Source organism: Heterodontus francisci, chromosome 19, assembly GCF_036365525.1.
Source record: "Heterodontus francisci isolate sHetFra1 chromosome 19, sHetFra1.hap1, whole genome shotgun sequence".
Lineage (NCBI taxonomy): Eukaryota > Metazoa > Chordata > Chondrichthyes > Heterodontiformes > Heterodontidae > Heterodontus > Heterodontus francisci.
Genome location: NC_090389.1, coordinates 40,294,668 through 40,308,749, shown reverse-complemented (window position 1 = coordinate 40,308,749; position 14,082 = coordinate 40,294,668). Strand labels below are relative to the sequence as shown.

The 14,082-nt window shown below is 38.7% G+C and overlaps 1 protein-coding gene across 21 annotated transcripts in view; it reads right to left on the bottom strand.

Annotated features, from left to right (window-relative positions):
* Window positions 1-14,082, bottom strand: part of LOC137380025 (forkhead box protein P1-like) — a 621,483-nt gene that overhangs the window by 39,515 nt on the left and 567,886 nt on the right. For all 21 annotated transcript variants that reach the window (XM_068051516.1, XM_068051514.1, XM_068051512.1 and 18 more), the window contains 4 exons: window positions 7,641-7,842; window positions 7,371-7,447; window positions 6,824-6,925; window positions 318-439 (listed from right to left, as the gene is read on the bottom strand). In XM_068051516.1, coding sequence (XP_067907617.1) covers window positions 318-439; window positions 6,824-6,925; window positions 7,371-7,447; window positions 7,641-7,842 — 503 coding nt within the window. The remainder of the gene's footprint in view (window positions 1-317; window positions 440-6,823; window positions 6,926-7,370; window positions 7,448-7,640; window positions 7,843-14,082) is intronic.

Genomic DNA, 14,082 nt, shown 5'->3' with positions numbered 1-14,082 from the left:
AAAAAATGAAATAAGCAAATGGTTTGTGGGGTTAATATGTGTAGCCTGCAAGCAGAAGCATATGATGCAGAACACTAGGCAAGCAGATGGAAAGGACACGGGATGGGCACCATGGCATACACAGACTGGAAAACAAGGGGAAAGGACCCTGTGACAAAGCACTTGCTTTCCATGCCCCATATTTTCCTAGACAGCAAGAATATAACCAAGCGACACCCTCCCCCTCCGTCACCTGCAAGCAGCCATAAGCTGTAGGTTAAACTACATGGGAGCTAGCTAAGCTAGGAGATTCAAGCAATCAAACATGGTGGACATACCCACTGATCTTTTGTGGCCTTCGTTTTTGGAACTCTATTTCGTCCACTGTCCATACTGCCCCTTTAACATTTTCTACTCGAACAAAACACTTGTGAAGACTAAGATTATGGCGCACTGCATTCTATAGTAAGTACAAAGAAGAAAACATTCAATATCGTATCTAAAAGAAAGGAAGTATAAATTGTAAGTGTTGCCAAGGCCAGACTAAAGAAGCACAGAATTCAATCCTGCTGTGAGTGTTTTCAATAATGGCAGACTATTGTCAAACTACCATATTCCATCAATAATTAAGTCTTCGGTCTTTTTCAAATAAATAGTTTCTGAAAAAAGAATGTATCTGTGCCATTTCTTTAAAAAAAAGTAAAGCTTACTTGTTTTGTTGTTACCATTGTGACACAGCTCCAAATACAGTAACACACAAGCTATTTTTCCCATCGGTATTCTTATCAAATTCAGAAGAAATGCCAATGCATGAGCTAGCAACATTTTCCATTCAAGTAAGAGAAGGCTGAATACAAAGCTCAATAACTTTGATTATTTATAGTATTTGTGGTCACAACGTGTATCACTACTTATCTGGGATAACCAAAAGTAATGTATGAACTGAGCAAATTTGCAAGGGGGAAGAAACCAGGAATAGCTCTGAATTCGCAAATTAAGACTGATATGGGAGCTACTCTGGAGCTGACTCCTACATGGCAGGTCACACCAACAGCATTAATGGTACCTTTTATTGTTCCAACAATATAGCTTAAATCTAATTTTAAACAAACCCATCTGTCTTTAAATTACATTACCATTTACCAAATCCTTGCAACTATTTAACAGTTGATTCCCAATTTAGAGCTGAATTCAAGACCGTTTGTGACTTTTGGTAGCAAGTAACTAATCTGGCCAAACTAATTCCACTTGGGATCTAATAGCCTTCAGTCAAAGGACACCTTTATCCTACATGGCTATGTGTGAATAATACTTACAAAGTTGAGAAGCAATGCTCATCTACCATGTCACCCAGTGTTGACTATGAAACCACTACAGTAACAGTGTAAACAGCTGGCTGAAGCATGCATATATATATATATTTTTAAAAACCTCTTAGTTGTTGATGGATAAAGTAAAACTATTGCCATATGTTCATACATCTAATGCTAAGTCCAGCTAGTGTGTGTATCACATACTTAAGGATTGAAAAAATATGTATTTGCTGAAATGGCAATATTCTGCAATCTTCTTTTTTGGTAATCTGTTTAGTAAATTGAAGTCACTTACCAAAAACTTAAAACCCAAATTAAAATGACTAGAAAAGAGTTCATTTTTCAAGATGTTACTTCAGAATAACCATGGCATCACTCATTTTGAGTATTCCTACAAAACCTTACCCATAAGTGAACACATTAACACCTTACAAAGCCACAACCCTTTTGTTAGGCTACATTCCATTCTTAATGAAATAATATGAATAAAGTAAACAGAGATTGCTTCTGACTTGTCAGAACCAGTTGAGGCTTCTGCCCTACAGCAGTATGTTTAAAGAAAAGTCAAGGAAAGGATCACAAGTTATTACTGAAGGCATATATATATTTGCTTTTCACAGGCTATTTATATGCAGGCTGGCTATTCATAAATAGATGGAAGACACTTTCATACATAGCTAACCAATTCTGTGTTACTACAATACTGCATGCTGCCATGCAGGACTGAGTCACAGTAGGGAAGATGAATGTTCATCACTAAAATGTGCCCCATGGAAGGACTGTCAGCAGTTGGTGGAGCATTCTGTTAAAGAGTTGAATGAATCTACTGAGCTGATACTTGTCAAAGTCACAGCTGTAGATCTGACATGTTGAAGATGGACTAAATCTGCCATATCGTTTAAATAACGTGTAGCATCTTTGAGAATCTTTAGATGAGAGAAGTTTCATTTTTACACAAATGCATAGGTTGCAAAAATACAGAACAAAAATGGGGCTACATTTGGGGTGAGCAATATTTACTATTTAAGAAACAAGTAAAAAAATTGGTTGCACTGCACGCATTAAGGTACAAAGAAAAAGATAAAATTGAAGAACAGCTCCATCCTAATTTTAATTAATATTAAGGTCAGGGATGGCCAGCTACTCTATTAAAGCACTGGATGTGACTGAAAGATCTGAATCTTAACTGCCATTCATACTCAGCCTTTCCCAAAAAAGTGTGTATGGCCAGTGTAGAGTATGAAAATGGGCCAGGATCACTTCCTGTACTGCTGAAGCACACCTTGTGGCAGGTTGATTACAAAGAATGACAGTAATGACATTCACAGAGATAGATGAAGAATAGACCTTGCTAGCCTAAGAACAATGTATATTCAAGGGCTGGATATTAGTAAGGAAGATAAATCTTCTACATAAAAGAAAGAGAAGCTGAACTTCTGCTCTCAGAGGTATCCTCAGAAATTCATTTACAAATTTTCCCTTCGGAAAATGCATCTGAATTGCAGGCACGGTATACAGCGTTAGAGTTAACTTTTTATTTACCAACTTAATGCATGAAAATGAATGCAATTGAACTCACCTGCTCTATCATGTGCAGTAATAACTTCCTGAGTATCATTTTGAAGGAACAAAATAGCAGAAATATTCCAGACTTCAAACACCTTAAGTGAGTTAGGTGGAGCTTCTGAAACTAGTTGCTTTCTCAAGTAGGACACAAACAAAAACTTTCCAGGCCTTGTGAAACAAAATAGGGACTTACCCTTCCCTTATAAAAAAATATACTTTTCCATTTGTCCTCATTAACTATTTTGATAAAAACCCATTTATTTGATTCTTTTGCTAATTTGAAACAATAGATCTCACTGCAATGCAGATATTGATACAATTCAGCAAAATATACTACACGTATGAGTAACGAATTCACCTTGTGTTTTTATATAAAATAGTCCGTTTCTATTGCGTCCATTATTTTCCTATCAGAATTGATCAAGGACTAGGAATTCATTATGCAATATTATTTAATAATTTTATATGGTAAAATTTCGTGTCCACTATGACAATCACCTTTCCAGCTATATGTAAGTTAAATATATTGTTGGGCTCAAGAGCTCCAAACTTTTGACAGGTTTCACTACGACAAGAATGGGAACAATTTCTGATCGATAAATTGTTTTGCAGTTATGTTAGTTTATTTGCTGTAATTTTGTATGTTGTTCAAGTAACAGAAGTCACCTATAGTAATAATGCATAGTGTATGCACTTTGGGCTATAAATATGACAATAATCTGTAATCTAGGGTTTTAGAAAGAACAGCTAGAATGGTAAATTTGGATTTGTTACAGATATTCAAAGGGAGTTGGATAGTAGGTGAGGACAGGACTGGGCTTTGAATTATTGCCCCTTATGGGTGAATAGTCTGCCAACACTCACTGCCTGCGTTTACATGAGAACATCAACTTCAGAAACATTCTGGAGGATGATGAGGACCAGTGGTTCTATAGCCCATCAAATGTTAGTACATTTAGGAGATAATGGGCTGAATTTTACAGTCCCCCCAACAGCGGCGGTCGTAGCGGGATGGCCGGAAAATGCTTCTGGCAGAAGCTCGCCACGGGCCTCGCTGCCGGCAGTGCCCGCCCCAATATTGCCAGTGGCGGCGAGGCCTCATGGCAGCCGCACCACCCCACTCCCCACCCACCTCCCCCCCCCCCCCACCACCCCCCAACTCGGCAACAGGAGCAAAATTTACAAAATTTAAGTAAAGGAATTAATTACCTGCTCGCTTCTGCCTTGCGTCCTGCTGCGATATTGGTGCCGGTGGCCGGCTCTCCCGCGCCCTCGGATCCCCAGATGGGGATCCGAGGCAGGACACTGGTGGGGACGGGGAGGAGGTTGGGGGGGGGGGAAGAAGTGCCGTCAAAGTAATTTCATTGGTGGAGGGGATGATGGGAATGGGTAAAGTTTATAGTTTATGAACTTTGGTGGGGATGGGGGGGGAAGGTCAGGTGGGCAGGGGAAGTGTTTTTTTGGGGGGAAGAAGAGGGCAAGTAATGCATTGCATGGTTATTGGGGGTGGGAGAGGGGTAAATTAAATGTTTTAAATTTTTTTTGCAATTCCTCTCTTTAGGTGATATGGAAGCCCTTTAAAAATGGTGTCAGTGCCTGTGCAAAGGCTGCTGGCGCCATTGTTGGGGACGGACTGCCTGCCCGCTCCACATTATCAGGGTGGGCAGTCTGCCCGGCAATTTAAATGAGCTGCCGCACTAAATATTGCGGCGGTCCGCGAAGGGCCACATTGTTTACGTCAGGTAAAATGCAGCCCAATGAGGGGGGAAAAAATCCATCTACGTGTATTGCAAAAATAAATATCTAGTATTATGAAATTTGAGCAATCCTATTAGTTCATTTAGTTTGCAGGTACCAATCAGATGCTAGAAAATGGCCTATTTTATCAGGACTTTCCACCAGTTATTATCATTATTGCATTTCTTTTTGTACTGCAAGAGCTGCAGGCAGATTCGGAGTCAAACTTGGCCCAGAGCCAGCAGGAGCCATGGCCCTGGGTCGAGGGTAGATAAGAGTGCCTGTGCTAGGCAGGATGAACATCTGGCTGAGAAACTCAGGAATCAGAATTTAGAGAGTAGCACTGAATTGAATCTGCAAAGGCAAGAGCTGGAGCACTGATCCAGCCCTGATTGGGAGGACAGCACAGGGTTGGGCCTGACTTAGATTAGGGATAAAGGAGCATCATAAACTCAAACTGGCTTCGTCTTCAAGGGGAGAGAGAAGGAAGGTGAGTCAGGAAAGAGATGGAGCGAGAGAGACAGGGAGATATACAGAGACAATCTGTGTGATAAATATATACAGAAATCAGATGATATACAGGAGAGTATAGATCAAATGTACAAAAAAGGGAGACAAAAGTGAGAAAAAGTCAGAAACAAAGAGATATACAGAAACAATGAAAGGAAGTTTGTTTGAGCTATGCATTGCAAGAGGAGAGAAATGGAAAGAGTAAAAGAGGGAGGCAATAAGAAAGACCAAAAATTGGAGGACAGACAGTAAGACAAAGAATTAGAAAATGCAGGACAAACAGAAAACAAGTTACAGCCAGTGTTTTAAGTAGGTATACTGTTGCACTCATTTATTTTCTAGGAGATCTGGAAGCATGCCTCCACCCCCCAACCAAAATCACTTTGTTACATTTCCAGCAATTTTGGAATATATATAGTCTACAAATTGTACACTATGTCATGATGTGCAAAAATTCACCATAACAAAGCCCAAAACCAGAAGTCTTGATGGATAAGTGAAGAAGAACTGGAGCTATAAAGACCTGGAAGGCCAGTCAACCTGCCAGTGTGCAGTCAGCCAACTACCAGAAGTCAGCCAGTCTCTAAAAGACACCTATCCACAACCATCCATCAACAACAAAGAGCTAGTCATCCACTAGCAGCAGTTAGTCAATCATTCACCATCATAGAAGTGGGGGCTGAGCTCCGATACTTCAAGCTATGAGGGTAGGGCAGTGGAATCATCAGTAATGCCACAGGAGTTAGTTAGTGTATCAGTTTATTTTTAACTCTTTCAGTGAACAATATGCACATGACTGGGGCCATGGATTCCAATGTCACCGCTGTCTGTAGTCCTAGGTGTGGCCGTATGATAACTGACACTTCTATGGGTAATAACTTTTTTACATTAGGACTCATTTGAAAAGCACTATGGTTTAGAATTCAAAAATAAAATTGAGAAATGACACTGATTTAATATATTTGGATGCCAAAAAGTTACCAAATTGCTTAATGTGGTCTCCTTGATGGATTTATTTAACTGACTTTGCTCCACTTTGAGTCTGCAACACAACAGCTATACTACTTGTGAAAATATTTCACCTAAAGTGTTTTTTTGTTGACCTCAGGCACTTGCAGCTTAGCAAATGGGTATTGTGCTCACAGATAGAGATAAATGAAAGCTTTCTCCACATAAACAAACTGTATGTCCTGCACTGACATGATATCTTCTTCCGTTATTCTACAGGTTCCAGATGAGCAGGCACAGCTCCAACACTTGTGGCAAGTACAGACTATGGAATGAACTATGGTATGTGGAGAGGACGTGAAGCACAAGGACAAAGACTGCATCTTCTGTTTGCATTGCAAGGCAAACAGCCATTCTTTCATCTAATTAGTGGATCATGCCTGAACATTTGCAGCACATTTACTTCAGATGACAGGATGATTATCTAGTATTGTTGTGTATTAGCAGTGTTGCTTGTTTATTATATATAAAATACAATTAAGACACAGGTGAAAACATTTATTATAACTTCTTTCATCATGTTCGATAGGTCAAAGGAATTTAATTGTGAGTCTCAGCATAGGTGTTTAGATAGCTGTAAATTTGTGGCAAATACCCCAAAGTCAGATGCAATATCATGTTTACTTTGGAATAAAGAATAGCTGGGACTCTCAGATTTTAAAGCAAGGAATTCATTTAGAACATTTTCATTTTTAATTATAATTAATTACCTTCCACGTAGCTGCATTGCGTCTGAAGTAGGCAAACATTCTCGTAAACCAGTTATATATTTCATTTAGTGTTAGCTGCTTTTCTGGAGATTCAAGAATTGCCTGAGACAAAAATACAGTTTGTGATATGATAATTATAGATGTTTCTCTTAATTTAATTAATTGAAATAGATGAACTTAAGAGAAAGAAATTTGCATTCTTAAATTACCGTATTTCAACACAAAGTGTGTTTTAACATAGATAAAAAAAGATGTGAATTATAACGACGATAATGGGCCTTGACTTGATTATTTTCAACATTACCAAATTCTTTCCTTACAATTATGCTTTCTGTTACAATTTCTGTTAAAGCAAAAAGTAGCTACAGCACGATGCACAATACTTAGAGATGCTTCAACATTTTGAGCACTGAGTCACAGTAATATCTATTGTTTACCAATTTACAAATGAGCTTTCGTGAGTTTTAAGTGCTTGCCAAAATTTGTGTTCTTAATTAAGTAGTATGAATGTCAAAATTGGTTTCAAAAATTAAAGCATTGTACTCACCTGCCTTATTAATGAAGCATATGTGAAAGGAGGTCTAACATCTGCATTCTTGTAGAACTCTTGATTCTGAGCAATGTCTGTAAATAGCCATAGACATTTTACTAAAGTCCAAAGTATTGGAAAAAACATATGGCTTTAAAGTTGCACTGTAAAATATATATTATAGTTGACAGATATTCTCATTATAAATGTAAAAATAATCTTTCATCAGATAATAATTACAAAGAGAATGCTGAATACATTGCCAACTGCAGGAACAAATGGTCCTACCTGACGATATTGGCACATTGTACTTGTCTGGGTACCGCCTCCGGATGGATCCCATGCTATGCATGCTGGTTGGGGTAATAACAGAGGGTCCCTGTGTGACAGGGGTAATGGGGGTTGTTGGTGTTGTAGGGGTGTGAGGTAAGCTCTGTGGAGATGCCTCAGATGCATTCTTTGACAACGTGACATTCGATACCAGGTTCAGCTACAAAGATAGATTGAGGGTGAGAGTTGGGTAATGGTGGAAAAAACAGGAGAAAGGGGAAAGCTTTAACAGGCTTGACAAATAACAGTGTGATTCACACCTACCACTGTGCTGCCAGTATTAAGCTACAGAGGAAGCAGACAATCTCAGCTAATTAAAAGATGAAATTCTATTGAAAGGACTCTAATTAGGAGATGCTTATGGAGGTGATCTAATGATTAAACGCTGCAAAAAACTGACCCCATCATCAGCCTATAGTGACACAAGATGTCTGAAGAATTTTTTATTGAAACAGTAATTTTTTTCGAGGAGGAGGCAGTGATATTAGCAATAATAGCTATGAGGTAAACTAATTAAAGTGGAGCTCTGAAGCCAGAGTGGCTGTAAGCAGCTGTTCTGTTCTAGCTTGCAGCTGCAGCCATTCCAAACAAGCTCCAAATCTCAACAGAGGCACTCCAGTCAGCTGGAAAATTTCAGACTGACCTCTGCTCTTGCTATTAATTTGGAGGAAAACTAATGACACATATACATATTCCCACAAAATTGTTCTAATTGCTAATTTGCCAACGGAACAGAGTTTCCAAATTAAATATGACTGCAGTCGGCAGAAAAGAAAGCACAAATCCGGGCATCGTGGGGAAAGGTGTTTCATCTGTGACAATCACTTGTGAATTGCGTTAACAAATTAATATAATGTCAACTCTGTCAATTGCTTTGGAAGTGTCACTTTTCAATTTTTTTTTGATAACGGCATCAATTACTGCTGATGAGATTCAGCCTGCTGTAGCAATGGAGGCAGAAGGGTTCAGGTGAAAAGTGTATCACCCATGTTTAACACCTCACCCTTCTGCACCTCCTTGTTCACAAGTTCTCCAATTACCAGAGTCCTGCTAATAGTCATTATCTGGAGGTTATGCACTAGCTTACTTTAAAACACCACACAATTACAGAATTCCATCACAGATCAGGCCTATTAAATAACCTTTCCAAACACAGTGAAGAACTATAAAGACAAACAGACATGGTTTAGTTTAGTAATTTTCAAGCTATTTGGTTTTCTTTTAGATCTCTTGGCTCACTGCACAGTAAATAGAATTTTAATCACAAGTCTTGTCCTCTATCAAATATTAAGACTAGGGAAGCATGATGTAATTATATAAGCTTGAGATTTGTTATCTACAAAAACAAACAAAAATAGTCTTCATAACATGCCTTTAAAAAAATGTAATGCATATTTAAATAAGGACAAAAGCTGTCATGTTTTTTTACAATACCTACATTCCCCTGTAAAAGAATAATTAATGTGTTGTTAATACAATATGATGTTGTGTTCACTAAAAATATTAGCATATTTTAAAAAGTGCCATGACAAAAGCTGCAGGGGTGTGGCATGTACCACAGCGCTTCCTCCTTCACCTCAAGCACCCAGTATACTTTTAACTGAACATCTAAAAATATGATCCAATCTTTTAACAATAATTAAGAATACTTGTTTTTTTACTTCAACTAGCTGCTGGTTAAATGCCAAGGTTAAAAAAAAGTCACTACAGACAGCCAGGAAACTGGAGCACTGCCTCATCCTCTTGCTATTTTCAAGACTGTTAACAGCACCACTTATTTTTTCCAATTTGTAACATTTTGGGAAGAATCTGACATGAATATTTCTTTTCTTTTACAATTTTCTTATTAAATCTTTAGAATGAGAGATTTAAAAACATTCTAAGCTGTATGAATACTATTTCAAATTAAGTGTCTTTAGGGTGTTGCCTCAAAAGCACTTTCCATCAGAATTATATATTTCAACCCTGGTTCAGGTATTCCCCATTTCATACCTTTATCACCAGTTTAGCAAACTTAATGTGGAAATGATTTAAACTTTAAGACAGCATACTCTGCACATTGCTTCCTACAGCTGAAGCAGCTCTGTAAGCCAAACATATTAATTTTTATATTGATCACCTGCTAGGTGCTGTTGAACAGGTTTATAAGTGCCTTGAACTGTTCATAAATCCCTGGCGAGTATTTTTACCCTTTGCTATAGATATTATTTTTATTATTAACCATGTGAAATGAGAAATGTATAACAGCTAATGGAAACACCTTACAAAGTGCAATGTTAATTTTGGTCTGTCTGTAAACTGCCAGATTGAATAAAGCAGTAATTTGCAAACTGAAATCTCTTAACAACAAAAATTGGTATTCTCAGCTTGCTTTAAAGGTAGCACTTAATGATGCATAATTCTGCTAATAAACAGTACGCTCACATTCTGACATCTGTTACCCAGCACAATGATTAATCATCAGAACCCACTTCTGCTTGGTAATAAGACAATATTAATATTTATCAATTGCATGGGTTATTCTGTTCATCATCGGAAAATAATTACCGAGTTACCAGGCATGCAAGCTCAAACTTACTGACTATGGAATGCAGGTTAACCATCGGTACGTTTTGTGTTGAGATGCCAATTGAAATTGCTTCAATTTTACAAAACAAAATATTTATAACAAAACATATGTGAGCTCCATCGATACTCTGAACTGTTACTGCCAAGTGTTCTGCATTCCTATTTACAAAGACATTTCAGTCTTTTGACATAAAATGGCATTGAAAACCAGACATTATGCAGTGGTGGGTATATTTTCTCTATGTTGACTAGCTTCATTTTAATAGAATTTATAATGTTGATAGCTTATTTTAATCCTTACTCTGGAGTTAAAGAAAAGATCTGAAATAAATACAGGCTTAAAAACTGATTCACTTTCATACATGAGTGAGATCTTTAAAAAGCCTAATATAATGGTACAAACAATCTGTGCTTTGGACAACAGAAAGCCTTGGGCTGAATGGCTATTGTTTCTCTGTATTAGAAATTCCATTCTTTAAGAACTACCAAGGGTATGCAACATTATACCATATATGTGGTTGTTTTATTTCCAGTGGTGTATGACTTGCATTGCATTATTCCTGCTGAAGCTACTTTTTCAACACTCATGTCACATGCCATTAAAAGGCTGTCATTCAAACCACTGCTCAATTCCTAAACAGAGCCAGAACAGTTCTGAATCTTGAGACTCTGTTACTGAAATTCACTTGGCTTGGTTGGGTGAGCTAACAACATCTCTCAGCCAAACCACTAAAAAACGCTCCACAACGCAACAGGGTATTTGATCTTTCATGGTAAGAGGATAGGGAAATTGGGCCAATCTGACCCTCTCTCACAGCTTTCATTCCATACTCAAATCATATGGTAGCTGCTCATAGAGTGGCACTGACAATCTTTGTGAGGAAAACTACTGGCTGGAGTTGATGGCAGCTGATTCGAGAAATATAGTGGAAAATATTTTTAAAATTATTGCCTATAACTCATGCAAAGTCCATTTTAAGACAAAATTATAATGACCTGGTACTGCCAAATGGTCTGCAATTTAAATATATATATATATATATATATATATGTGCGTAGATGCCATGTTTGCCGATTTTGTTGTAGAAAAGTTTACCTCAGAGTAAAACTATTGGCATTTTTCATGAAAGCCTTTTCCACAAATTCTGAGTTAGCATGCCTGCCCAGTGAAGAATTTTCAATGAATGCCTTATAGCTACTTTTGAAATATATGAGACTTTCTTTTCTTTCACCGTGTATATTTAACTCCTTAGTGCCACATTTACTCAGCTCTGTCCCAACTAGGCATTTTAATAAACTAGCATCATCATAACTTAACAATATGAAAAGTGCTAAAATGATTATGATAGGACCACCTACCCTGACCAGAGCAGTCATTGGTTGGGATTGCTTAGCAACTACCCTACAATGTGCCTATTTCCCTTGACAATGTTACTGTGCCCTGCCAGCTAAAATAATTTATACATTCCAATCGTGATCTTGGTTTATTTCAATTTAGATTTTTTAGATTTAGATTTTTAGATTTAGAGATACAGCACTGAAACAGGCCCTTCGGCCTACCGAGTCTGTGCCGACCATTAACCACCCATTTATACTAATCCTACACTAATCCCATATTCCTACCACATCCTCACCTGTCCCTATATTCCCCTACCACCTACATATACTAGGGGCAATTTATAACGGCCAATTTACCTATCAACCTGCAAGTCTTTTGGCTGTGGGAGAAAACCGGAGCACCCGAAGGAAACCCACGCAGACACAGGGAGAACTTGCAAACTCCACACAGGCAGTACCCAGAATTGAACCCGGGTCGCTGGAGCTCTGAGGCTGCTGTGCTAACCACTGTGCCACTGTGCCGCCCTTAATTTAGAAATAGAACACTGAACTGCGCTCCCTCAAATCTTAAATATACATATGGCATCCTAGAAAACTAGCAAAAGCTAGCCAAAAGCCTTAAAAAAGCTAACAAGGACACAGCAAATTGAAAAATGGCCCTGTATGTAAGCCTATGACATGAAAAAGAACTGCAGAGAGATTGCAGTGGGACACTGGCTTGTAACTTAAACTTAAGGCATACATTCCTTTACTTTCATTCAAGAAAAAAAAATGTTAGTACGTGAAAGTCTAAAGGGGAACACAAAAATGGTGAAGGGATACTACCCTGAGAAAAAAATGATTTTTGATACTTTATTTGGTGCATTTTGGAAGCTATTTAAAATCTACACTGAACATGGACATTGCAATTTTAAATACAAAAAGAAGAGATATTTGTTAAATTTTACTGAAAACTATTTCCCACTTTGGGAATACTTTTGTTATACTACAGTGGGTTTTCTCCGGGTGCTCCAATTTCCTCCCACAAGCCAAAAGACTTGCAGGTTGATAGGTAAATTGGCCATTATAAATTGTTACTAGTATAGGTAGGTGGTAGGGAAATATAGGGACAGGTGGGGATGTTTGGTGGGAATATGGGATTAGTGTAGGATTAGTCTAAATGGGTGGTTGATGTTCGGCACAGACTCGGTGGGCCGAAGGGCCTGTTTCAGTGCTGTATCTCTAATCAATGATAAGAGTTGGTTTCCATGGAAAAAAGGAATGTCTGTTAAAAAAAAATTGATATGCAACATTTCAATTCAGATTTAATGACCAACCAATCATTGCAGTCACCTCCACACCAACTGGTGGTACATTTCATGGGGGAGGGGGAAAAGGTATATTCTTGTGGAATAAAATCTTTCTTTTGTTAAAATGGCACTCTTGTATATTTTAAATGGGTTTTTTTTATTCGTTCTTGGGATGTGAATGTTGCTGGCAAAGTCAGCATTTGTTGCCCATCCCTAATTGCCCTTGAGAAGTGATGAGCCACCTTCTTGAATTGTTGCCATCCATGTGGTATAGGTACACCAACAGTTAGGTAGAGAGTTCCAGGATTTCGACCCAGCAACAATGAAGGAATGGCCATACAGTACCAAGTCAGTTTGGTGTGTGACTTGGTGTTCCCATGCGTCTGCTGCGCTTGTCCTTCTAGGTGGTAGAGCTTGCAGGTTTGGAAGGTGCTATCAAAGGAGCTTTGGTGAGCTGCTGCAAAGTATCGTGTAGGCAGTACAAACCGCTGCCACTGTGTGCCAGTGGTAAAGGGAGTGAATGTTTAAGGTGGTGGATGGGGTGCCGATCAAGCGGTCTGCTTTGTCCTGGATGGTGTTGAGCTACTTGAGTTTGTTGGAGCTGCACTCATCCAGGAGAGGGAAAGTATTCCATCACACTCCTAACTTGTCTCCGGTGGACAGGCTTTGGGGACTCACCACAGAATTTCCAGCCTGCTCTTGCAGCCACAGTATTTATATAGCTAGTCCAGTTAAGTTTCTGGTCAATGGTGACCCCCAGGATTGGGCGGGGGAGACAGCGATGGTAATTCCATTAAATGTCAAAGGGAGATGTTAGATTCTCCCTTGTTGGAGATGGTCATTGCCTGGCACTTGTGTGGCAGTAATGTTACTTGCCACTTATCAGTCCAAGCCTGAATGTTGTCCAGGTTTTGCTGCATATGGACATGGACTGCTTCAGTACCTGAGGAGTTGTGAATGGCAGTGAACATTGTGCAATCAGTAGCAAACACCTCCACTTCTGACTTTATAATGAAAGCAAGGTCATTTATGATGCAGTTGAAGATGGTTGGGCCTAGGACAATACACCAAGGAACTCCTGCAGCAATGTCCTGGGACTGAGATGATTGGCCTCCAAAAACCAGAACCATCTTCCTTTGTGCTAGGTATGATTCCAACCAGTGGAGAGTTTTCCCCCTGATTGCCATTGACTTCAATTTTAATAG